Here is a 24,733-nt window from a genome sequence, read left to right on the forward strand (position 1 = left end):
CAGAACAATGGCCGCCGACGAAGGTCACTTTGGCCTGAACAAATACACTTGGAGGAAGAGGATGAAGAATACTATTTGACTTCATACCTTGAGAAAGATCAGTTATCTAAAGAGCCTTCCCAGGATCATCATGAGCCCTCAACACTTGTTCATCAAAATGATGCAGAAGAAACAACAGGACAGCAGAACAGGCTTCTAAAAGTTTACCAGACTGCTCCTCGAGGTTTTTCCTTCTTGGAGAACTTCTTCATAAAACTTCCTAAAATGCTTGGATTAAGATCTTGGGTAACTAAGCTCTTATATCTTATTTTGTTTCATTTAATAATTGTAGTATCATAATAACATAAACCAAACAGGATAGAGGGATTATCTGGATCTTCCTTGACTGTAAGAAAGTTTTCAATGCTTTTCCTCATAAGACACTCCTATTTAAGTTAGGGAAACAGAATGGTGTATGGAAAAAGTGCCAAGCTGGATTAGTCTATATCAGAGTGGAAATTGTTAATGAAATATTACTGCAAAGTTTGGGTCTACAATTGTTACTGCAAACCTTTGGGTCTAGAACTGGATCTTACCAGGATCTTACCTGGAGAGGGTCTCTGGAGTTGTTCTATTCCTCAAGCCCGGACTCAGCTTTTGATAACTTGGTCCAACAGGCTGTTGCTTGCAGTTGCCAGTAGGCCCACATATCCACTACAACCTGATTGGTCTGGTGCTTCTTGCAAGAACTTATCTAATTGGTTTGGAGGGTATTGAATATACAGTATGTGGACCACTGATATTCAGACAGTGCTCTCTGATTGTGCTTATGGCAACTCTACTCCTCACTGGTTCTATTTTACATTTCCTTCCGCATCTTTTGCTCCAGTATGTTGTTATTCTGCTGTGCAGATTTGAGACTTGAACCCTTCCGGTATCTTCCATTTACAGTATTATTTGATACCTCTCGCCTTCTTTCCAGAGAGTACATCTTCGCTCATACATACTGGCTCAAGATGGTAGCAAAATGACAGTGGGAGTATGCTACAGGGCTGACAGCAGCAGCAGCAGAGGAAGTTACTGATCTGCATAATGTGATCAATGCAGCATCAGAAAGCCAAACTATAATAATGGGGGGCGGGATTTTAACCCTGAGACCATAGATTGGGTAAATCTAACATCACAAGCAAAAGAACAGTTTCTAGACTTGGTACAGGACTCCTTTTCTCATACAGCATGTGCAGGAGTTCACACAAGGTAACAGCATTCTAGATATTGTGCTAACATCAGAAGAGGGCATGATTGATCAAATTCAGGTAGGGGAAAAAGCTAACCTCCACATGTGATCATCATATTTTAAGATGGAATACAAATACAGTGTATAGAATCCTACATAAAGGTCAATGAAGACGAATTTCTAGATTACCATCGGGGAGACTATCACGGACTGTGTTAGAGGAACTATAAAACAACTGGAGAGAGCTAATTGGTGAACATAGCATGGAAGTGGCTTTAGGCATTGTATGTACTAGCTCTATCTATAAATCTATCAATTTTTGTAAAACCTCTTGTATGTATGTACTTTACCTGAATAAACATGTATTTATTATTTATTTAAGTGTCATCAAAACTTCAAGGTCATCATCATGGAACTTGTTCAAAAATGTGCCAAAAAGGAGAACTAGATGGATACCTTGGGGCAATAAAACAAGCATTAATAACTATGCAGAACCTCTGGAGAACGTATAGCACATATCTGATGTAGGACTGAGAACAGATGCTTTTTAGCCCACAGGGTTATAAACCCATAGAACCGCCTACCCGCCAAAGACGCAAATGCCAAAATTGTTAGGTTCTAAAATCCACCTAGAAAGGATAAAGGCAAATAGGGGGACCTATGACAAGCCGCCTGCTTCCTGTCCCCATCGAGGTCACTAGTCTTAGTGGCCCCTTGGGTAAATCTGGTATAAATCCACGATAGACATTATTGATGATGAGATATATAAAAGGGCACTAAACTCAGCCACCCAGGAAATCAGATCAGCCAAAAGGAACTGTGGAAGAAAACTTGCCCAAAACATAAAGAAAGATACAAAATCGTTCTATGACTACATAAGAAGTAAAACAAAAACAAAGATCTCGGTAGGACCCTTAAAAGACGAGACTTTACCAAACTATAATGGATGATAAAAGGACAGCAAACACACTAAATGAATATTTTACATCACTTTTCACACTAGAAAGGTTTCACACTCCATACACAGTTTCAGATGTAGGTATGATAGGCCAGTAGGCTCAGGAATCTGTACACCAGTTGATTAACTGGCGAGATGCGGGACCAAAAAGACAAAGCTTAACCCCCGCAAGCACAACTAGGCGAGTACTCGCTCGCTCATTCACTTACTTACTTTAGGCTTGTATCAAGGTACCCCTGCAAGGTCAAACTGCTGACCTTCCACAGGATGCAACCCCCAAAAGATTCTTAACTTCTGGATACCTGTTTACTGCTAGGTGAACAGAAGCATTAGATGAAAGGAAATGTTCCCAACCATTTCTATATTGCCTGGAAATTGAACCCAGGATATCTGATTGTAGGTAGAGAATGAAGCCAACTGTACTAAGTATTGTAAGCATAAAATAATAACCTTATTCTTCAGCAACGTGTGGATAGAGACGGCAGAGATGAGGAACCTATAAAGATGGGCGGTTACATCACCTCCAGATTGAAGTTGATATCCTCCATCATGAACTTTCTACGGAACCCAAGCCCATCAAGAGTTCGCCGAACAGTTCTGGTAGGAATTATATACAACATTAATTTTTGCAAAAATACTGATTTTCGAGCTAAAAAAAACCCAGCATTGAATGTAATGAAACGCCATTTTCTGGATGAAACCCAGAGGGTCCCCGGAGCTATCCAGCTGATATGGATATGTATAACTTTCTGGCATCAGTCAACGTGCATGGAGTTCTTGCCTACCGGGGACTACGAGCCAAAATCTGGCCCCTTCAGATAGGCATGAGGAGCAAAGGCCTATAGAAACCCCCGTGTGGTTGAGAGCATTCTGTGTCTGCCATCGATTGGGTCTGGTACCCAGAAAGATAGGCACCTCAAAATAATTCCCTATTCTGATGAAAATATTGCCACTGAAAGCTGAATGAGTAGATAGAACTCCCCAACGAAAATTAGCAAAAGAGCATAACGTCATCGGGTTGCTGCGCCGCTGTCTATGCAACTTCCCCCCTCCTCCCTGGGAGAGGAAGGGGGAGTCCCAGACCCCTGCGATCCAACCGGCAGTTCTTGGGCTGGATGTCAAAAACATGCAAAAACACCGCCAACCGGAGGGAGAGGGGGATGCCGGGAAGCCTCTGGGTCTCGACCAGCAAATGGCGTTTCATTAAATTCAACACTGGTTTTCTGGGGAGAGCCACGTCGGCTCCCCGGAGCTAACTACTCAAAGACAAGGAAAAACACAGGGACTTGTCTGGGAGGCGATCAGTCCTCACTCCTCAATGCGAAGTAGAGAACTGGCTGCAACCTCCGACCCAATGCAACGCAGGCCCTACCAGGTTCAGGGACAGTGACAAGGTAGCGAGTGGCCAGGACCCTTTTTGAACCTCCAAAAACCCCTGTGCCTGAATGTGGACCCAAGACATGTTGCCAAAGCAGCAAACTTACAAACATCGTGGTCACGGGTCTAGACCACAGGCTGGCTAGACTTAATAACCCTGCGGATGACCTGAGACCTGAGCCTGGGAACAGGGAAGGAGGGAAACCGGGTCAACCCAGAGCACATCCCTGGCCACCGAAGCCATGGCACGCAAATAATGGCGGAGAGCAACAACCAGACACAACACATGATGCACTGACCTACCAAGCATCAACAACCCAAGGACCCCTTCGGAAAGCAGCACTCTTTCTTCGCCAGAAAAGGAAGAGGCGGCTGCAACCAAACAACCCTACCACCAGGACCGAAGGAGCAAAAACCCCTGCGCCAGAGGAGTAGCATGAAGCTCCCTGACCCGACCCCACCCCCAGAGGCCAATGCCAACAGGAAAAGAGCGTTAGAAAAACAATCCTGAACCAAAGGGACCACAACAAACTGAGGAGAAGAGAGAAAAGAGAGCACCCTGTCCAAAGGCCAGGACAGCTCAGGAGGTGCATGAGCAGGCCGGAGGTGAAACAACACATGAGACAGCTCAGGAGGCACATGAGCAGGCCGGAAGTGAAACACACGAGACAGATTGCGGAACGGGGCAGAAGTAACATCAATACCGAACGCAAACTGCAGTGGCTCCTCCAGCCGCTGCAGATGAAGCACACAGGTGGGAGACCAACAACGAAGCCACCTGTGCCCCATACAAGTGATGGACTAGAGTCAGAAACTCAAGACGCGAAGACTCGAAGACTGAACCAGCCTCATACTAGGCTGGACCAATCTGCTGAAAGAGGCGGAGCCCCGCAAAGACCCTCGAGTTCGGACACCGAGCAATCAGCGCCTGAAACAAAGGCTGGGCCAGCCATCAAAGAGCCAGAAGGACAACTCTTCCCTGGTAAATCTCCACTGCGAGCCAGGACCTGGAGCAACAGCTGAACCGGGGAAAAGAGGTACAGGTACCAATAAGGTGATGTTCCATCAGTATTGGATCTAATATTCACAAGGAAAAAAGAAGAGATACTGTAGTTGACATTCAGTACCTTCCTCCCTTGGGAAAGAGTGATCATGTCCTGTTGGACATTAAATATGCTTCGTGATATGAAGAGAATGGGGACATTAAAGCAGTTGATAAACTCAATTTCAAGAGAGGACACTATGAGGGAACTTTGAAATTTTTTAATGAGTTTAATTGGACAAACTTGTTGCTAGGCAAAGAAGTAAATGAGATGTGTGCCAAATTTTAGGAAATATACTATGAAGGCACAAAAATATTCATACCAAAATGGAGATGCAGGACCAGAAAGGATTGGTTCAACATAAATTGTGAGAGGGCCAAAGAGGAAAAGACAAGAAAATAGGTTCAATATAGGAAGAGACCTAACCCACAAACATACCAGAACTATAAACAAACAAGAAACAATTACACAACAGTGAGGAGAGAGGCCAAAAGGAACTTCGAGAAAGGTATAGCAGGCAAATGTAAAACTTATCCAGGCCTTATCTATAAATTCATTAAAAGCAAGCTGCATGCAAAGGATAAAATCCAGAGATTGAGAATGGGGAACAGGACTACTGAGAATGAAAAAGTAATGTGTGAAATGCTAAATGAACAGTTCCAAAGTGTATTTGTACAAAATGAGGATTTCATAGAACTGGACCCAATACCAATTCCAGAGCAAGCCATAGAATACATAGAGGTATCTCAAGACGCAGTGGGAAAAAATTACTTGAGGGGCTAGGAAGAAATAAAGCAGTTGGACATGGAGTTTAACCTCGGGTACTGAGAGAATGTGCAACTGGGCCTGAACATTCCACTCCATTTAATATTCCAAACATCCTTGTGCTCAGGAATCTTAGCAGATATATGGAAAAAGGTAAACATGGTACCCATCTATAAAAATGGTAGTTGAGAGGAACCACTAAATTATAGACCCATATTATTAACAAGCGGGGATAGTGAAAACACTAGAAACATTAGTTAAAGCCAAATGAGTTGAACACCTAGAGAGTAATGAAATTAATGGACAAACAGTATGGTTTTTAAACAGGAAGATCCTGTGTTAACAAATCTTAGTTTTTGTGATAAGAGCCACAGAGATAACACAGGAAAGAGATAGTGGGTTGATTGTGTTCATCTGGACCTTAAAAAAAAAGGCCTATTGACAGTCCCCCACAAAAGGCTGTTCTGGAAACCTGGAACATACTGGAGGAGTGTTACTAGCAGAGTACCACAGGGTTCAATTCTTGCACCAGTAATGTTCATAAATTACATAAGTGATCTACCAAAACAAATACAGAAATATTTGAACATGTTTGCGGATGATGCTAAGATACTGGGGGAAGATAGGAGGTGCAGATGATTGTAATGCCCTTCAAATAGATCTAGATAAAATAAGTGCTTGAAGCGTAAAGTGGCAAATGGAATTCAATGTGAATAAATGCCGTGTTATGGAATGTGGATTTGGAGAAAATAGACCACACATAACTAACAAATTATGTGGAATGGAATTACAGAACTCTAATGAAGAACGAGACCTAGGTTGTGGATAGTAAGCTGTCATCAGAAGAACACACCAAGAACATTGTGAGAAGAGCGTATGTGTTGCTTTCCAACTTCAGACTTGCTTTTTATTACATATATGGAAGGTGAAATACTAAAACTGTTCATGACTTTTGTGAGACCAAAACTGGAATATGCAGCAGTTGTATGGTGCCCAAATCTCAAGAAGCACATAAAAAAACTGGAAAAGGTGCAGTGGCATGCAACAAAATGGCTTTCGGAACTGAAAAACAAGAGTTACGAGGAGAGACTAGACATTAACATGCCAAAATTAGAAGATAGAAGAAAGAGGTGATATGATCATCACATACAAAATTCTAACAGGAATTGACCAAATTGACAAGGAGGAATTCCTGAAACCAGCAAAATCACGAACAAGAGGCCACAGATTCAAGCTAAGAAAACAAAGGTGCTGAAGGAACATTAGAAAGTTTTCTTTTGCAGACAGTGGTAGACGGCTGGAACAAGCTAAGTGAGGTGGTGTAGGCCAAAACTGTCAGTAGCTTCAAAGTGTTATACGACAAAGAGTACTGGGAATATGGGACACGAGCGTAGCTCTCATCCTGTAACTACACTTGGGTAATTACTTAGGTAATTACAGTGTGTCCTCACTTGAACAAACTATATGGGGTGAGGCTGATTCGTTCCACTGCGGCATTTGTTCTACCCATCAGCCCCAGGTTGTCTCGCCCCTCCCATGTGAAAAGAACAGAAGTCCTACATCCAATGTAAACAAAAAAATCACAAGTCTATTTATGTATTTATCATTTTAAACATGGCACATGATAGAACCAACAATTGAACAATTCCATGTGTTCTATCCTGAAAATGTGTGCCTTCTGTGAAAGTTACTATCTGTTATTCTTTTGCAATATTTGCTATTCCAATCACCATGTAATAATTGTCAGTTTAATTCCTTTTCCCTTCTTCAAATTTTATTTTTTTCATAATTAGTTTAAAGTCTTTTAGTTCTTTTAAGTTTTTCCACATTATGGTCAAAATGCATATTAGTGGTTTTAGGCTTAGTACCTGCCTTAACTAAAAATGCTACATTATTCTTGTACCCTATGCATGTACGCATGTACAGTACTTTTCTTAAATACAGTGCATTATTATTATTATTAATTATTATTATTAAGATAAAGCTTGAATGGTCCTCAACCTGTAAATCGCTATTAACTCTATCGGATTCCAACCTTCGAGGCTAGGGATCACCTCACTGCTTACTACAGTACTAATACCTCTACACCAGTGATTGCCTATAAGTACAGTAATGGAACAGAATACTACTTGCATAAATAATTATTATTATTATTATTGTTGTTCATGCATAGTTCTTAATTAAGTCATCCTGCTTTTCAGGCAGAAAACCAAGCAGAATTTGTCTTGCCTGGTAAAGTGCTAAATACAGCAGGTGGGGATATGGCAACAAACAAACGCCTAAAACGGTACACACACACCATGAATGCATGGTACAGAGATCTGGAAGGTCACAATAGTGAGGTATCAGCAGGTACAGGAAGCATGGTTGAAAAGGTGGGTAGTGTGTGAACAAAAAATCTAATAATCTTATTATTTTTAGGGAAGTAATTCATCAATAAATGTTTGGCACTTTGCTGTTGCAGATAATGCTATTTTTTAGCAGAAGAGACAACTTACAGGAAGCAGTGAGGCAAGATGATCTACCAACTTTGCTGGAGTTGACTCGTAGCTTGGATGGGACCCACCCTCACTGCTTGCAACGTGTCTTGTGTCACATTAACTCTCACTCTAAGGAACTCTCATTTTTATCACGTGTTACTTTGCAGCTCATCAGGTAAACTGTTTACTATATTTAATTTATTACTAAATGTGCTATATAAGCATGTGTTATATTAGAGGTTAACTGTACAGTAATTCAAGAATATTAATGTTCGTGTTTCACTTTGGTAGTGCCAACCTGGTAGAGATCTCCACTTCGACATCCTATGACTGATGATAATTATCATGCCATTGAGGCTGGCCAGCAAGGTGAGGACTGTGATCGGATCTTCACTGGCTGTAACAGCTTGACCAGTACAGAGAAAAAGTAATTTTTTGTTCTGCTGTTGAAGAAGACATTATTTACCTGAGGGCTGCTATCATTCTAGTGGGCTCAATAAGGACAAGAAGTTGGCAGCTTATTAAAGGTCCTCCAATGGTCCTGATGCTTTTATTGAGCTGGATTTTGAAATTCAGCAGTGCTTTGGCATTTATCTCTTCAGCAGTTAATGCTGTTCCACGAGTGAAAAAGTATCTCCTGTTTTCTGTCCTACACTGTGGCTTGTTGAGATTGAAACCATTACTCCTTGTTTGTATTACATCTAACATTTTAAAGGAGTTGTCTGGATCAGTATCCTCCAGATTGTTCAATACAGGGGAACCTTACTCCACCACCTTCTCACCTAACTTGTTCCAACCGTCTACCACTCTGTTTATAAAAGTGAATTTTCTTATTTTTCTCCGGCAGCTTTGTTTCGTTAGTTTAAATCTATGACCTCTTGTTCTTGAAGTTCCGTGTCTCAGGAATTCTTCCCTATCAATTTTATCAATTCCTGTTACTATTTTGTACGTAGTGATCATATCGCCTCTTTTTCTTCTATCTTATAATTTTTGCATATTTAATGCCTCAAATTAAATATATCATGTTATTATTCACAAATTATATATCATGCCATGGGTCCCAAGAAAATCAGTGGTAAAGTTCAACCTAAGAAAAAGGTTGTGAGTAGAGGCAGTAGAGAATGTCCCTTCCGTATTATTATATTATTTTATTTTATTTTTTATTATATATATACAAGTTCTTACACTCCTGTACAGCCACTAGCACGTGTCGCATTTCGGGCACGTCCTTAATCCCATGTTCCTCGGAATACGACCCGCCATGTCATTTAACAACCAGGTACCCATTTTACTGTCGGGTAAACAGAGGCTACAGTTGAGGATTGACACCAAGTAAATCCTTCCTGGCTAGGATACGAACCCAGGACAAAGGACTGTTGAAGCAGAAGTTTAGCAGTACCACAGGTACCGCTAAAATTAAGAAAATGTGTGCAGTATGGGAAGAACTGCAAAGTTTTGCTGATAAAACTCACCCAGATAAAGCTGTAGCCAGGCCATTGCATTAACCTTTTTAATGACAATGTGATGTCTCACTACAGACAAGTGTTAAAATGTAGGGGAAAAACAAGTGTCTATAGACAGATTCTTAGTAGGACAAGGAACTTAGTAGAATATAGGAGAGTGTACCCCAGAAATGACATCACTGCCTGATGTTATAATGGAAGGGGACTGCCCTTCCAAACACTAAACTGGAGAAAAAAAACCAGCGTTGAATTTAATGAAACACCGTTTTCTGGGTGACACCCGGAGGCTCCCCAGAGCTCTCCAGGGTGATATGTAACCCCTCTGGAAAGAATCACATACTTCGCCAGAAAAGGAGATGGCTGTAGCCGAACAAACGTACAACCAAGACCAAAGGAGCAGAAACCTCTGCGCCGGAGGAGAGCATGAAGCTCCCCGACCTGACCCCCAAGAGGCAGTGCCTACAGGAAAAAGAGCCTTAAAAAAACAAACCTGAACCAAAGGGGCCACAATAAACCGAGAAGAGAGAAGAGAGCACCCAGTCCAAAGACCAGGACGGCTCGGGAAGTAAAATAAATACCAAACACAAGCTGGATACGAGCGCCGCACAATATGAGGCGACAATATTCGGCAGATGATGATCTTGGAACAACCATGAAAGGAAGGACAAGCAACCCTATCAGAGACAGAAGTACACCTACGCAGTGATAGGAAAAACAGGAAGGACCACCAGGAACCTTCACACTGCCACAGAGATGAAGTACGCAGGTGGGAGACCAACAATGAAGCCAACTACACCCCATACAAGTGATGATAGACTCGAGTCAGCACTCCAGACGCGAAGACTCTAGGAGAAGAATGAATCGGCCTCGAACCGGGCTGGACCGATCTGCTGAAAGAGGCGGAGCCGCAGGAACACCTTTGGGTTTGGACACCGAGCAAGCAGCACCTTGGTAAGGTAAGTACTACTATTAATCTACTAGGTAAGTACTTGTAATCAAGGCTGGGCCAGCCACCAAGGAGCCAAGACTGCTACTCTCCCCCTGGTAAGTCTCTAAGCGAGCTAGGACCTGGAACAACAGGTGAACCGGGGGGAAGAGTTACAGGCAACCCCCGCCTTGCCTAGTCCAGCCTGAAGGCGTTGACCCCAATGGCCTTGCTGTCGGGGGAAGGGCACCACGTACACCAGGAGACGCCTCGACCACGCCGACGCGAAGAGCCACTTCTGGAGGCCCGAATCTCTGGCAGAGCCAACTGAATGAGTTGGCGTCGACTGTCCATTCCTTGGACATGGGAATGAACCAGGATAGGCTGTCCCGGTTCATTCACCCCCTGAATGTGAACCGCCAGGAGAGCCAAACCCCGAGAACTCAGCAGACGAGGCACCCGAAGTGACCAGCCCCAAAGAGCCAAGGACCGCATGGAACCCCCTTGGTTCAGGCAATGAACCACCGGGGAAGTCCAAATGGAGCTGGATCGTCTATCCATGTGCGACCCGAATCCCCCGGAGCAACATCCACCAACACCTGCACCGTGCTGTGAGCCCGACTGAAGGATGGTACCCTGAAGAAACCAGAACAGCTGACGAAGCCACGCCCGATCCGGCGAGGAGACCATCATGGCAAAGTTCGTGCTTCCACACAAACCCTCAAGCAACCGTTGCATGACCCGGGAGCCCCTCAGGAACATACGAAGGTGGAAACGCAGGTGAAGCAGAGCCGCCGGAGGAAAAGACAAGGAAGCGGTCTGAGCATCTCGCACAAGACCCAGCCAAGACCGAACCTGAGAGGGAACCAGATGGGACTTCTGCCAGTTCACCAAGAACCCGAACCTAGCAAGCTGGGAAAGAACCAAATCCCCTGACGAGCAGACAAGCGGACTGGCTGGAAGCCCAAACCATCCAGCCGTCGAGGTATATAGAAAGACGGAACTAAAGTAACTTCCCTCTTCCCTCTGGGCTGCACCTGCCTTGAATCTGGTACCACTGGCCTACCATACCCAGGCGGAACAGAGCCGGCCACTATAGTAGGTGATAGCTAGCTGTGCAGTAGCTCGTTCCCTTACCAGTGAAGAAAACTACCTCCTACCCAGAGGCAAACAAGGACAAAAAAAAACCAGCCGACTCCAAGGGCAGCCAAGTACCGAGCATTAATTAAAAGACACGGCGGGGGTAAGCCGCAAGGTGACTTGTGGAAGGGGGCCCCAAGCTCCAAGAGCAGTACTTACAGGGCACCTAGGGAAGGAAACTCTAGGTGCATGCAGCCCGAGCACCGTAGAATATTACGCCTGGCTCGCACATTACCTGTAGAGATAGACCATGCCACAAGGCACAGTAACTGATATCAAAACAGGAGCCAGAGGCACATGACCTGCCAATATCACATCAGCCAAGAACTGCCGGTTGGATCGCCAGTGCGAGGGTCTGGGGCTCCCCCTTTTCCCTCCCTGGGAGGGGAAAGGGGGAGCCCCAGGTCTAGCTCTTTATGCCCTGCCTACCTAGCCTTGTTGTACCCCTTGTGTTGAAGCTTCACTATTCTAACAATAAATATGTTTGTTGAACCTGTCCTTAAGTGAATGAAGGTGGCTTCCACAACTTCTTTAAATGCATTCTACTTCTTGACCACTCATACAGGGTATGAGTCCATTCCTTACATTTCTTTGACTCGTTTGCAATTTCAGCTTCTTCTTGTATCCTCTTGTCCTACTTTATCTCAACTCAAGAGGCTATCCTTGTCCCATTTCATACTTCCCTCAGTATCTTGTACATTATCATCATATCTTCCCTATTTCTTCTGTCCTCTAAGGTTAAGAGATCCAGTTCCTTGAGCCTCTCCTCATAACTTGACCCTCTGAGCTCTGGCACTAATCTAGTTGCAAACCTCTGCACTTTTTTTTTAGAATCAGGATGAATGCATCCTGATTTAGTTATCTAAACATTATAATGTTTGCCAGCATTCCATATGCTGCCGATGTCACCCTGCCTGTGTGTCTTTGGTATTAGTGATCGAATTATAACCACTCTCAAATCTCTCGGATTCTTACAGTTGCCTTTAATTAATGGTGTAGACACCTACTGGTTTTCCTTCTCCCTTCACTTTTTATATGATGCATGTTTTCCAAGTTATTTATAAATCCTAGCATTACAAAACCATGTATTTATGATATCTACACTTTTATCACAAAGTAAGAAATAAGTTGATGATTATTTATAAATAACAAAGGGGGAAGGGAGGAGGCAGCTCGGAGGAAGAAGCAAGTCACTTCCAAAAAGCTTGTAGCCAAAAAAATTGTAAACATAAAATTTGTATAGATACAATTGTATGGTCCATTGAATAATGCACACATTATTTAGCCATCATCTATTTTTGATTCCAACAATGCTGAATTTAAAATAAACATGCAAATTTTCTGCTGTTTAAAACTACTATATTTGTTATTTATAGCTACAGACTAATGTAGCTTATATTATAATGTATCATTATTATATTGCCTTTGATAAAATGTATAGATGGATTGCGTGATGAAAGAAAAATTGGAGGTAAGCAGTGTGAGGGAGGAAGCCTGTTACTGCCTCCTCACCAGCACGTCACTTCCGAGCTCTGAGCATACATGTAAGAATTTGAAAATATACATTTCCCATATCATTCATTGGTTCTAAAGGTTAATAAATATTGTTTATCTGCCATCTTTCATTTCATTTAAGGTAAAATATCTTGGTAAATATTATGTTTTGAAGGAATTCCCCCAATTTTCATTAGTATTGGTGTAATCACCCAACACATTTGTTAATGCAATTTTGTATGTTATTTACACATCCTGACATCACAAAAGCTCAATATTATTGTTTATTTTATTTATGATAAAAGTGTGAATGTTATGTATAAAAACATAGAGGTTAACAGAAAAATTAAAAGGCAGCAGAGTTGAGACTGGTGTGGAAATAATCTTACCTCCCTCACACCTATAAATGCAACTTTTCACCGCCATATTTAGTGAATAGATTTACCATATTTACTTGAATAGGCTTATTTGATTAGGTTAGGTAAAGAAATTTTGGTTATGAAATGAGTGCTAGCCACTACCGTGAAGATCTGATCATACAAGAAATCACTTGGTACGTTTTCTGTCCAATCACATTTGAATCCAGATTCATGATTGATAGGTAATCTAATTAATAGGGATCGGGAAGAAATGTACATTGAAGGAGTCCGATTTACTGAGGAAAATTTTATTTAGACATTACATGTAGAGTACATGGACAGTTGGAAAGCAAATTTCCCACCCATATTGAAAATCAAAACATTCTATCTTAGATGTCAATTAGTAAAAGAATGCATATTTGAAGTGTAAAGGGCTGGTTTTGTGACCAATACATAATCATGAAAATGTTTCTCATTCTGTTTTGGTTATGAGGGAATTAGAAACAAGAAGAAACTAGAGAAATGTTCGAAAGAGTACATTTAAAGATAAAGAAAATAATTTTTATCATATAAATGAATGTAAAAATATCAAAGTACTGCATCATAAATGGCACATTTTCTGTCAAATAAGATAAGTGGACAGTGAGGAATTAGGGTTAGTTTTGTATGAAATATTTTAGCATTTGTTTTACTTAACAATATTATAATAATAATTTATTTATAACATACTACAGTATATGTAAACGGCAAGATGACATTTTGCTGTGTACACAGAGAAGGAACAACTACAAGCTGACAAATACAAACACAAATGAAGCAGTAACCAAGCTGTGGTATACAGTAATTCCATAAAAAATAATATTCATTATTTGTCACATAACATGCAATGTATTCCATAATTTCACAATGTTGCACATACTAGTACTGCTCCTCAGCATCCAGAACTATTGTACATTGCAATTTATTTTTAATACATTTTATTTATCCATTACTTTTCAACTGTAGCTCACACACTACTGATGGAATAGACGAGAGGAAGCTGAGAAATTAGTTTTAAGATAGAAGAGAATATTTGCACAAAAAGGTGTCATATGAAGTTATTTGGGGAAATACATGATTGGCAGAGGACCTATAATTACCACCCTGTTGGTTAGTGAGAAAGTGTATAATACTATTCCTAACTATAAATGGTAATTTGAAGATTTTATCTGAAAAAGTATAAAACATGAAATTTAAAGAACTAATAATATACAAATTTGAATTTATAATGTAAATACAAATTAACGTGAATATTTTAAATTTTTCTAAGCATATTATGATCTATATAATGCCCTACAAACTTTTGAAATGTGCAAGTCATATACTGGAGGAACAGCACACTCCATGGATTCTGGGTAATCGTCTTCATTGACTGCCTTGTTGTCAGTTATGTTTCGTATGTCATCTGGCTGTATTGCTAACGTGAAATTGATTGCAGGATATATAAAAAAAACAAATATCACTAACAGCATGATAATCACACTAGGGAATGCCACAGCCCAGTAAGACTGAGGGATGTATGTAAGGCCAAGAATAGCCAAATAGGTGTGAGGTACAATAGCCCACACAAGATATGTAATAATACCTGTCCATCCAAGCAGATACAATACAAAGCCATAGTAGGAACGTCCTGGGGTGGGTGCAGGAGTATGTTCTCCCATAATGTGTTTACTAATGGTTATATGTATTACTATATATCAATCCAATAAATATAACAACCTTCACATTAGACATGTATAATGTGTATAATTAAAACAACTGGATTATGATTCAGTTGTTTTAATTATGAATCTTTGGTGGATAACGTTGAGTTTCCTTTACTTTCTTCTAATAGAGATTATGTTGGCTAACATTCACAGCACTCTTAGATTTATCATGCTATATACAGTATTAAGAATTATTAAATAATGTACCCATGCAAGTACATAGATCACAAAAAGAATAAAAAATTCAGTCAATATGTAATTATAATTTTTTCATTAATGAATTATATATCGCCTCCCACTTAAAATCAATAAAAACAAAGTTACATGCACATTTTCTTCGGCTGCTGAGTTGGAGGGCCAAACTGATCAACAGTCTTTGATACTAAGTGCAACAGATCCATAAAGGAACACACTGCTGTTCGGAGCTGCCGCACATCTGGAGAGCGAATTTCTCTGCAAGATGTAATAATTCTTCGTTACATGCACTGTATATGTGATTAGAATGGAAAAGTTTATATAGTAATTACCTAAGTGTAGTTACAGGATGCGAGCTATGCTCATGGTATCCTGTCTTTCCAATACTCTTACTTTGAAACTACTGACTGTTTTGGCCTCCACCACCACCACACTTGGAACAAAACTAACCATCTACCACACTGTTTGCAAAAGAAAATTGTCTATGTTTTTTGGCACCTATTTTCTTTGCTTTAACCACTTAACTGCGCCAACCAAGTACATGGTATTCTCGGTCGGCGGGAAACTGTGCCAACCGAGAAAACTTTGATTTTTTTCGTACCCATTCTAAATGTGTGCGAGGTTGGTTGTGTACAAAATGGACTCTTAGGACCTCCAGTGAGAGGCAGCCATCTTGGAAAAAATCCCCAGAATGCCCTAGAGCTGCTGGCTGGGTTAGTACTGAGTGAGCAACCATGGGTGGCGCACGCGCCTCTGGCTCCCAAACACCTATCTGACGCGGTGTTGAAAGATCGCACTCTGTCGGTGAAATTCAAACCTTATTGTTTGAAGAACATAAGGGTCATAATATTGGTGAAGCTAGGCGCAATAAGGACCTAACACAAGGGTCGGATGCAAGTGATACAGCACCTATGAGGAGGATACAGCGAGTATATCCAGTTGTAGCTCTGAGTGTCACCCTTGCCCACTCATGCTATCTCCCAATTTATTTAGATGATATATAGATGAATGTTGTGCTGATTGTACAAGACTTCACTGAAAGATGGTGAATAATTCCCTTCCTAATGATTCTCTCCATTAGCTTGCAGATGTGTGATATCAAGCTGATTGGATGGTAATTTTGTGCTGAGCTCTTTCTGCCTTTTTTTAAAATAGGGGGTGACATTTGCATATTTCCAATTTAGGGAAAACTATCACTTAGTCCAGGGATTTTGTGAAAATTCATTTTAGTGATAGTTCTTCTGCCAGTTCCTATATAACTTTGGATTGGATTCCATCCACACACCTGGGGCTTCAGAGTTTTTTAGTTTGTCAACGTTCTTCCTGATTATGTCACATGTTATGGGTATACTGTATCCCTAAATTCATTCTCTTCACCTTCTTCAAACATTTGTGTGGGTGATGGGATGTCCTCCAACCTTTCTAGTGTGAACACTGAATTAAAATATTCATTCAGTGTGTTTGCTGTCCTTTTATCATCCACTTTAACTTGGTTAGTCTCGTCTTTTAACCTTTGTGCTGCTCTGGGCCTTAATGCCTTCAACACCACCATGCACAAGAAAAAAAAAAATTATTTTTTTTTCTTATAAAAGTGTTTATTTTTGTTCCGGGAGCACGGGAAACATAATAAAAAAAATCATAGGTGGCATATTTTGGCAGCAATAGGACGGGGAAGTCTGGCAAAAAAAAAAAAAAAAAGAAAAAAGAGGGATTGACAGAGCAAGCACCAGAGGTGGTCTGCTCTGCCATAGCTGTCAGGCAGAGTTGCCACAAAGATTTTATTACCTAATTATTTCAATGTCTCTGATTTTTCTTAGCTTTTTGCAGTAATATTATTCAATAGTGTGTAGTGTGATATATAATAAAATGTGTGAACCATCGCTATACTCAAAATTATGGTGTGCATGTTACTGATTCAATTATGTTTATAAAAGAAAATAAACAAATAGTTTTGCTGTTACTACACTATATATACACACACGTTATATATAATTATAGGCACGTTTTATTCACCATAACTGTACAACTAAGCTTCTATAGTAAGTTCAGGCAATAAGAGATGTAGCTATAGACACAAGTCAGCTGGCAGCTGCCTCCCTCACTGGTTCAAGCCCAGAAGCACTAATATTTCTCCTCCAACAATACTGTTTGTGGTCTTATTACATTATATACACACATATTATATATAAGTATCTATGTGTTTTATTCACCATAACTGAACAAATAAGCTGGTATGGTGCCCAAAGAGCATAGTGACCACCAGTACATAGCATGAAACATCATGCAGACGACATCACCTCCCTCACCAAAATGGCTGCTCCCAACATACTCCTATTACTGTTATTACACTATATAAAGTAAGTATCAACATTTGTGTTCACCATAAAGAACCACTAAGCTGGTATGGTGAGTTCAGACAATAAAACGTGGCCACACAGTCAGATGATGATGCCACCTCCCTCCCTCCCTCAGCATTACTCCTCCCACCATAGAGCACAGCACTAATTATCACTACAATCCTGCTATTATCAGAATCCTGATCATTTTGATCACAGTCAGGGGTCTTCTCTAATACTATCATCACTAAATAATAGCAGGTTCATATATATTGTTACATATTTAGGCAATGCTGTGTTCACAAGCTGAACAACAGTGCTGTTAGCTCATGCTGCGTGTGCCAGCCTTGGTTGCTCACTAATTACTGAGGCTCTCACACCCAGGCATGTTACCCACGATTTTTTTCCAAGATGGAGTCTGTTTACTATCGATCATGGCTGGACTATAGCGACCCCTATCCCTCACGGGGCATTTAAAATCGTGTGCTAGACCCTCAATCGTTTATGTACCATGTGCACCATTCCGTGACAGTTACTCCCATCGTATGTGTGTATTGCGCCGTTTAGCCACTGTGATGCACCGAGTTTATTGTAATTACCTAAGTGTAGTTACAGGATGAGAGCTACACTCATGGTGTCCAGTCTTCCCAGCACTCTTTGTCATATAACGCTTTGAGACTACGGTACTGACTGGCTTTGGCCTCCACCACCTTCTCGCCTAATTTGTTCCAATCATCTAACACACTGTTTGCAATAATTTAGAAGGAGCTCCACGTTATGTTGGGTTGGACCTGCGGACTATGAGGCCCCAGAGGACTCTCCCACACCTGGACTACTGCAGCTCCTAAAGAAGCTACCTTGTTAATTAAATCTTTGGAGCAAGATGGAGGGATTGAATCCGTGTCCTGGCTCAACCCAGATGCTCGCCTTACCCATTGACCACAATATGCTTAAAGGTGTTATTTATTATGACTTTCCCCCCCCCGTGCGCATAAAATTAAGTGTTCGCAATTTTTTTTTTTATCTTTGTAAAATGGTAAATTTCCTTCCCTGAACACGTATATGTAAAAAAACTAAAAAATTCCACTTACTTTGGTTGTGGGGACATGGAGAAGGTGGGTACCACGGGCTGGTCTCTTGTGCATAAAGCTCCCAGAGGCAGTGGCGCGTGCCATTCAAGCATTGCGAGTTGCCACAAATATATTTTCAATTATTTGTTCTATGTATTTCCGATGCGTTTTTTTTTTTATCGTATATGATGCATATTTGTGTACTTTACAATATGTATACAGTAGAACATTCATAATGTTCCATGGAACTGTGATACATGTCAATAATGTGTCCACAATAAATGTTTATTGTTGCAATATTACTTATTAAAAATTCATTAAAATTACAATATGTACAGTTTCACACACTATTTACACAGTAACACACTGTATTACACACTAAATACTTTGGAAGCGAGTGATAATCAATGAAGCAGTCCATGGTACACAGCATGACTTTGCTCTCGTTGCACCAGGTAGATAGATTTTTGCTTCCTGTTTCTTTGTTCTGTGTGCTTGCAAATAACGCACTCACGTACACCATTGGCTTTAGTACCTGTAGGTGGTATGTAGCCAAGCTTGTGGAGCATAAGGTAGTCTTGAAAAGATTATAGGAAAAGATCAATTTGTAAAGTAGTCTTGAAAAGATCGCTTTGTAAGGTCCCTCTCTGGAAGAGATTCAGCTACATGTATTCTTGAAAGTATCTATGGAAAAACACCACCACGGAAGCCGCTAACACTGTTCATCTGTTGTATCAGATGCATCATCACTGAATCCATGAAACGATTCATTTATGTATCATCTATAAAAATTAGAGAAGGCATGGGTGGGCAAGAGTCCTGTCTTAGTGACATACACCAATATGTAGCCATCAATGATGTAACCTCCCCCCCTCACTCTACCATTAACTGTAGGAGCACCTCGGGACAGCATCCTAGGACCTCTCCTATTTCTTATATACATCAATGATCTGCCAAATGTCTCTTTTTAACATTCTTAAACCTATACTATTTGGTGACGATACTACCCTCATCTACTCAGACCCCAACCCACACACACACACTAAATAATGTTGTTAACGAATTAAAAAAAGTCCATTCATGGATGTCATCCAACAAACTCACACTAAACATAAAGACCTATTACATCTTATTTGGAAGCAAATCATCAAATGAAAGTCAGCTTCAAATTGACAATATTAACATAAGTACTAAAAATGATGGGGAGTTCTGTGGCCTATACATGGACAAGAGATTCAACTTCAGCACCCACATACAACACATAACCAGTAAAGTCTCAAAAACGGTCGGTATACTTTCTAAAATCAGATATATTCCAAACTCTGCTCTTATCTCATTATACTATGCACTAATCTATCCCTATCTTACATACAGTATCTGTGCATGGGGTTCAATGACTGCAAACTACTTCAAGCTCTTCATCCCAGCAAAAATCTATCAGAACCATAACAAACTCAGTTTTCAGACAACACACACCCCGTCTTTTTAAATCCCTAAACATGCTAAATATGAACTCACTCCACGCATTCCACCTGTTAACTACTCTGACACTGAAAAAGTTCTTTCTAACATTCCTGTGGCTCATTTGGGTACTCAGATTCTACCTGTGCCCCCTTGTTTGTGTATCACCTGTGTTAAACAGTTTATTTACACCACCCATGTGGTGTTATTTCTGTGTGCAGGTTTGGGACCTGCCCCCTCTACTATTTCCACGTGTAAATTATTATGTATCTCTCCTGTCTGCGCTCAAGAGAATACAGATTTGGGCATTTTAGTCGTTCCCAATAGTTTAGATGTTTTACAGAGTGGATTCTATCAGTAAAGAATCTCTGCACGCTCTACAGGTCAGCAATTTCTCCAGCTTTGAAAGGGGGCTGTAATTGTGCGTCAGTATTCCACTCTAGAGAGCACAAGCATCTTGAAAAGTATCCTCATCGGTATAGCATCTATTGTTTGAAAGGTTCTTGTTACCCAACCTGTCATTTTCTTGCAGATGTGACAGCTGCTTCATTGTTTTCTTTAACCACTGCACCACTATTCCTGATATACTAAAAACAGCAGAGATAGCACCACTTCATAAAGGAGGAAATAAGGCCGAGGCAAAAAATTACAGACCGACAGCGCTAACATCGCACATCATAAAATTTTTTGAGTGCTAAGAAGTAAAATCACAAAATACATTGAATCACAGCAACTCCATAACCCTGGACAACATGGTTTCAGAACAGGGCGCTCTTGCCTGTCGCAGTTGCTGGACCACTATGATATGGCATTAGATGCTATGGAAGACAAACATAACGCGGATGTAATTTACAGATTTCGCAAAAGCTTTTGATAAATGTGACCATGGTGTTATTGCACATAAAATGCGTTCAAAAGGAATTACCGGAAAAATAGGCAGATGGATCTACAATTTCCTGACCAACAGAACCCAATGTGTAATAGTCAACAAAATAAAATCCAGCCCATCAACCATGAAGAGCTCAGTCCCCCAGGGTACTGTGCTTGCTCCAGTACTTTTTCTCATCATCATTTCGGACATAGACAAGAACACAACCTATAGCACTGTATCATCCTTTGCAGATGACACTAGGATCTTCATGAGAGTAGGCAACATAGAGGACACGGCGAACCTCCAGTCAGATGTAGATCAGGTCTTTCTATGGGCTACAGAAAATAATATGGTGTTTAACGAAGATAAGTTCCAGCTCATGCGCTATGGAAAAAATTAAAATATAAAAACGGAAACCACGTACAAAACTCAGGCAAATCATAACATAGAACGAAAAGGCAATGTAAAGGATCTGGGTATACTCATGTCGGAAGACCTTACCTTTAAAGAACACAATAAAGTAGCCGTCACAACTGCAAGAAAAATGACAGGTTGGATAACAAGAACTTTTCACACTAGAGATGCTATACCGATGATGATACTTTTCAAAACGCTTGTGCTCTCTAGAGTAGAGTACTGCTGCACAATGACAGCACCTTTCAAAGCTGGAGAAATTGCTGACCTGGAGAGCGTGCAGAGATCCTTTACTGCTAGAATCCACTCGGTAAAACATCTAAACTATTGGGACCGACTAAAGAGCCTAAAACTGTACTCCCTTGAGCGCAGGCGGGAGAGGTACATAATAATTTACACGTGGAAAACATTAGAGGGGCTGGTCCCAAACCTGCACACAGAAATAACATCACATGAGACCAGAAGACATGGCAGGATGTGCAGAATACCCCCGCTGAAAAACAGAGGTGCAACTGGTACTCTGAGAGAGAACTCTATCAACATCAGAGGTCCGAGACTGTTCAACACGCTTCCACTACACATAAGGGGCATAACTGGCCGACCCCTCACAGTGTTCAAGAGAGAACTGGATAAGCACCTCCAAAGGATACCTGATCAACCAGGCTGTGACTCATACGTCAGGCTGCGAGCAGCCGCGTCCAACAGCCTGGTTGATCAGTCCGGCAACCAGGAGGCCTGGTCGACGACCGGGCCGTGGGGACGCTAAGCCCCGGAAGCACCCTCAAGGTAACCACGCACCTGGTTTCGGCAAAAACTTCATAGTGCAATTGTCAAGGGCATATTTTTGTTGTTTTCATAAATGTTCAGGTAAAGTTAATGTCAAAATGTTTCTAAATTCAACCATTTTCATTTCAAAACAGAGTGATGAAAACATTAAAAACACAATAAAATATAGCCTAATTAAAACAAATCACAACTCTCAGAGCGCCTTAGGGCACTCTGCACAGTACAGTGATTAAAGATAAGGTACACCCAAAATCCTTCACATTTCCTTTTTGTTGTATGTTATGATTTGACTGCATTTTGTACGTAGTTTCCGTTTTTATATTTTCATTTTTCCGTGATGCAGGAGCTGGAACTTACAGTATCTTCATTAAACACCATATTATTTTCTGTAGCCCATAGAAAGACCTGATTTACATCTGCTTGGAGGTTTGCCATGTTCTCTATGTTGTCTACTCATAAAATTCCTAGTGTCATCTACAAAGGATTATACAGGCTTGTGAGAAGCAGTCCATTTCATGCTGCATCATTTGCTATGTGCTGGCACTGAGGGCACAGTCATCAGCAAACAGGAAGTCAAAGGAATAGTTCAGACATTCCATTCTGCTCTAAATATAAAGCACTGTAATGGCTGAGATGATGAGCAATGTTGAACACTTGTGTAATGAATCTTTATAAGAAAACCTTTTCAAATTATACACTGAACTTCAGAACACAAAAATCTGAGGATGTTGTATCCTAACTAGCCTACAGTAAACTTGAAAGTAACTCACATGCACAGAACGTTCTCATTAAGAGTGAATGTTTTTGATGAACCACTCCTCTTGGGCTCTGGATCAACCTGCAAGCTGTTGCGTACCACCTCTGCTTCTTGACTTGTGTTGAATGGCACCTCTAATCTACTACAGAATAGGTTAAGAAAATATCCATTTCCAAATATCCACTATTAGTATAAGACAAGCCAAGTAAATATTTGCGACATATTTGAAGATTATTTGTAAGCTTTTCAGAGAAAAATGGAATAAAAATTAAAACGATTCAGGACATACAGTATAATATTCTTATCTATATGAATGAAGATTTAACCTTCGGGCTGCGTAGCTATTAATAGCCGACAACTCCCTTGGTGCACAAGATTTATTTTGTTTTCCTTTTAATATTAAAATGCATTCCCTGATTACGGAAAAAAAATAAAATGTTGCATATTTTGGCCGTGATAGGGCGAGGAAGTCTGACAAGATACAGGTGCTTTACATCCACCCAGACTCGTTCATATGTGCCTAACCTGTGCTTGAAACAATCAAGGGATTTTACTTCTATCATGTTTCTAAGGATTTCAGAATCATTTAAAAATAAAATATATGCTAAAGGACCTGTATCCTCGACAGACCACTTGGGACAGGGGTAAAATATAATGGTACAGTATCAGTAGTTTGTTTAATAACTGGTTAAACTGTATATATTATTAGCTTAGGTGGAGACAGATCACTTTGTACATAACAGACCGTGCTCACCGTGATAGACTTTAGCCTATCATCTAAATTAGCCTAAATAGGATATTTAGCCTATTTAGATGTGTGTGACTTTAGCCTAGTCTAGTTAGGTTTGGAAAATTTAAATAGGGTTAGTTAAGGTTACTTTTTAAATCCTTGGCAGTCCCATGCATGAAATGACACGACTTTAATGAAATTTTATAATAATAATCATCATAATATTATATAATAAAATATATTTATAAATAATTATAAAGTACATTTGAAACGTAAGAGTATTCTTAGACACAGTTAATGTAATTTATTTAGTCTCCCAACACGGGCATTAAAACTCCAATGACTGGTGCATGACGCGCATTAAGGCTAATATTTACCGTAAATATTACACTACAGGAATAACGGTGGCACCTTTCCACAAGCTGTCTATCCAAGACTATAAGAGATGGTGACCCTCGTGTATCATTTAATAAAAGTCCACAAATCCCTGAATGGTATCAATCACAATCCCAATTAGCAACAAGGATACGCTACTGCTGGTTCTCTAGTCGATAAAGTTTCATCAGCTTCACTTATTTCTTCATCAGAACCCATACTGTCTGGGCCATCAGCGTCGTTATCGCCCATGTGAGCCAAGAGAGGGAGAGAGCCCAGGGAGAGATGCTGCTGGCGGTACTCTAGAGTCCACCGTCCTCGTCACTCTCGTCTCCCTCTCCGCCATTCTCTCTCATCTCACCTCCGCCTCCACCATTCACTTTATATTATATATTAAATAAAAATATACTAAGCAAAACTATTATACATCCGTTAACAGTTGCTTTCATGTATACATTTGTGAATTAATGTGAAACGAATATTGAGAATAAACGCTCGAGTATAATTAGATAATTTTTTATAAAATGTAAATGCGTCTTTAGAACGTAGATCAATTCAAATGTTTATTCAAGTAAAAGTACATACATACATACAAGATGAGTTACAAACATAATGTTGGATTTCTAGAAAGAGCTAGTACATACAATAAGAAGGATTGAGACAGAGGAGGACAGCTTGAGGCTTCAAGAAGACCTGAACAAGCTGCAGGAATGGTCGCACAAATGCTTGTTAGAAATTAACCCAAGCAAATGTAATGTAATGTAATGAAGATA

At 40.5% G+C, this 24,733-nt stretch overlaps 1 protein-coding gene and 1 non-coding gene across 3 annotated transcripts in view; one reads left to right on the plus strand and one right to left on the minus strand.

Annotated features, from left to right (window-relative positions):
- Positions 1 to 12,707, plus strand: part of LOC123747437 (uncharacterized) — a 24,837-nt gene extending 12,130 nt beyond the window's left edge. Inside the window, exons 4-8 of the transcript XR_011226181.1 lie at positions 1 to 285; positions 2,637 to 2,774; positions 7,561 to 7,734; positions 7,824 to 8,014; positions 8,131 to 12,707. The exon at positions 1 to 285 is cut by the window's left edge and continues 9 nt beyond it. This is a non-coding gene — a transcript (uncharacterized protein). The remainder of the gene's footprint in view (positions 286 to 2,636; positions 2,775 to 7,560; positions 7,735 to 7,823; positions 8,015 to 8,130) is intronic.
- Positions 12,708 to 13,512: 805 nt separating this feature from the next.
- Positions 13,513 to 24,337, minus strand: Tcs6 (Threonyl-carbamoyl synthesis 6). 2 transcript variants are annotated; one of them, XM_045729667.2, is made up of 3 exons: positions 24,115 to 24,337; positions 22,869 to 22,994; positions 13,513 to 15,418 (listed from the first exon to the last, which is right to left on the minus strand). In XM_045729667.2, the coding sequence occupies exons 1-3, from the start codon at positions 24,210 to 24,212 to the stop codon at positions 15,286 to 15,288; spliced, it is 357 nt and encodes a 118-aa protein (XP_045585623.1). In that variant the 5' UTR covers positions 24,213 to 24,337; the 3' UTR covers positions 13,513 to 15,285. The 2 variants fall into 2 exon arrangements, with proteins under 2 accessions (XP_045585623.1, XP_045585622.1); XM_045729666.2 differs by having other exon boundaries at positions 22,869 to 22,997; positions 24,115 to 24,332.
- Positions 24,338 to 24,733: the final 396 nt, after the last annotated feature.

Source organism: Procambarus clarkii, chromosome 94 (assembly GCF_040958095.1).
Source record: "Procambarus clarkii isolate CNS0578487 chromosome 94, FALCON_Pclarkii_2.0, whole genome shotgun sequence".
NCBI lineage: Eukaryota > Metazoa > Arthropoda > Malacostraca > Decapoda > Cambaridae > Procambarus > Procambarus clarkii.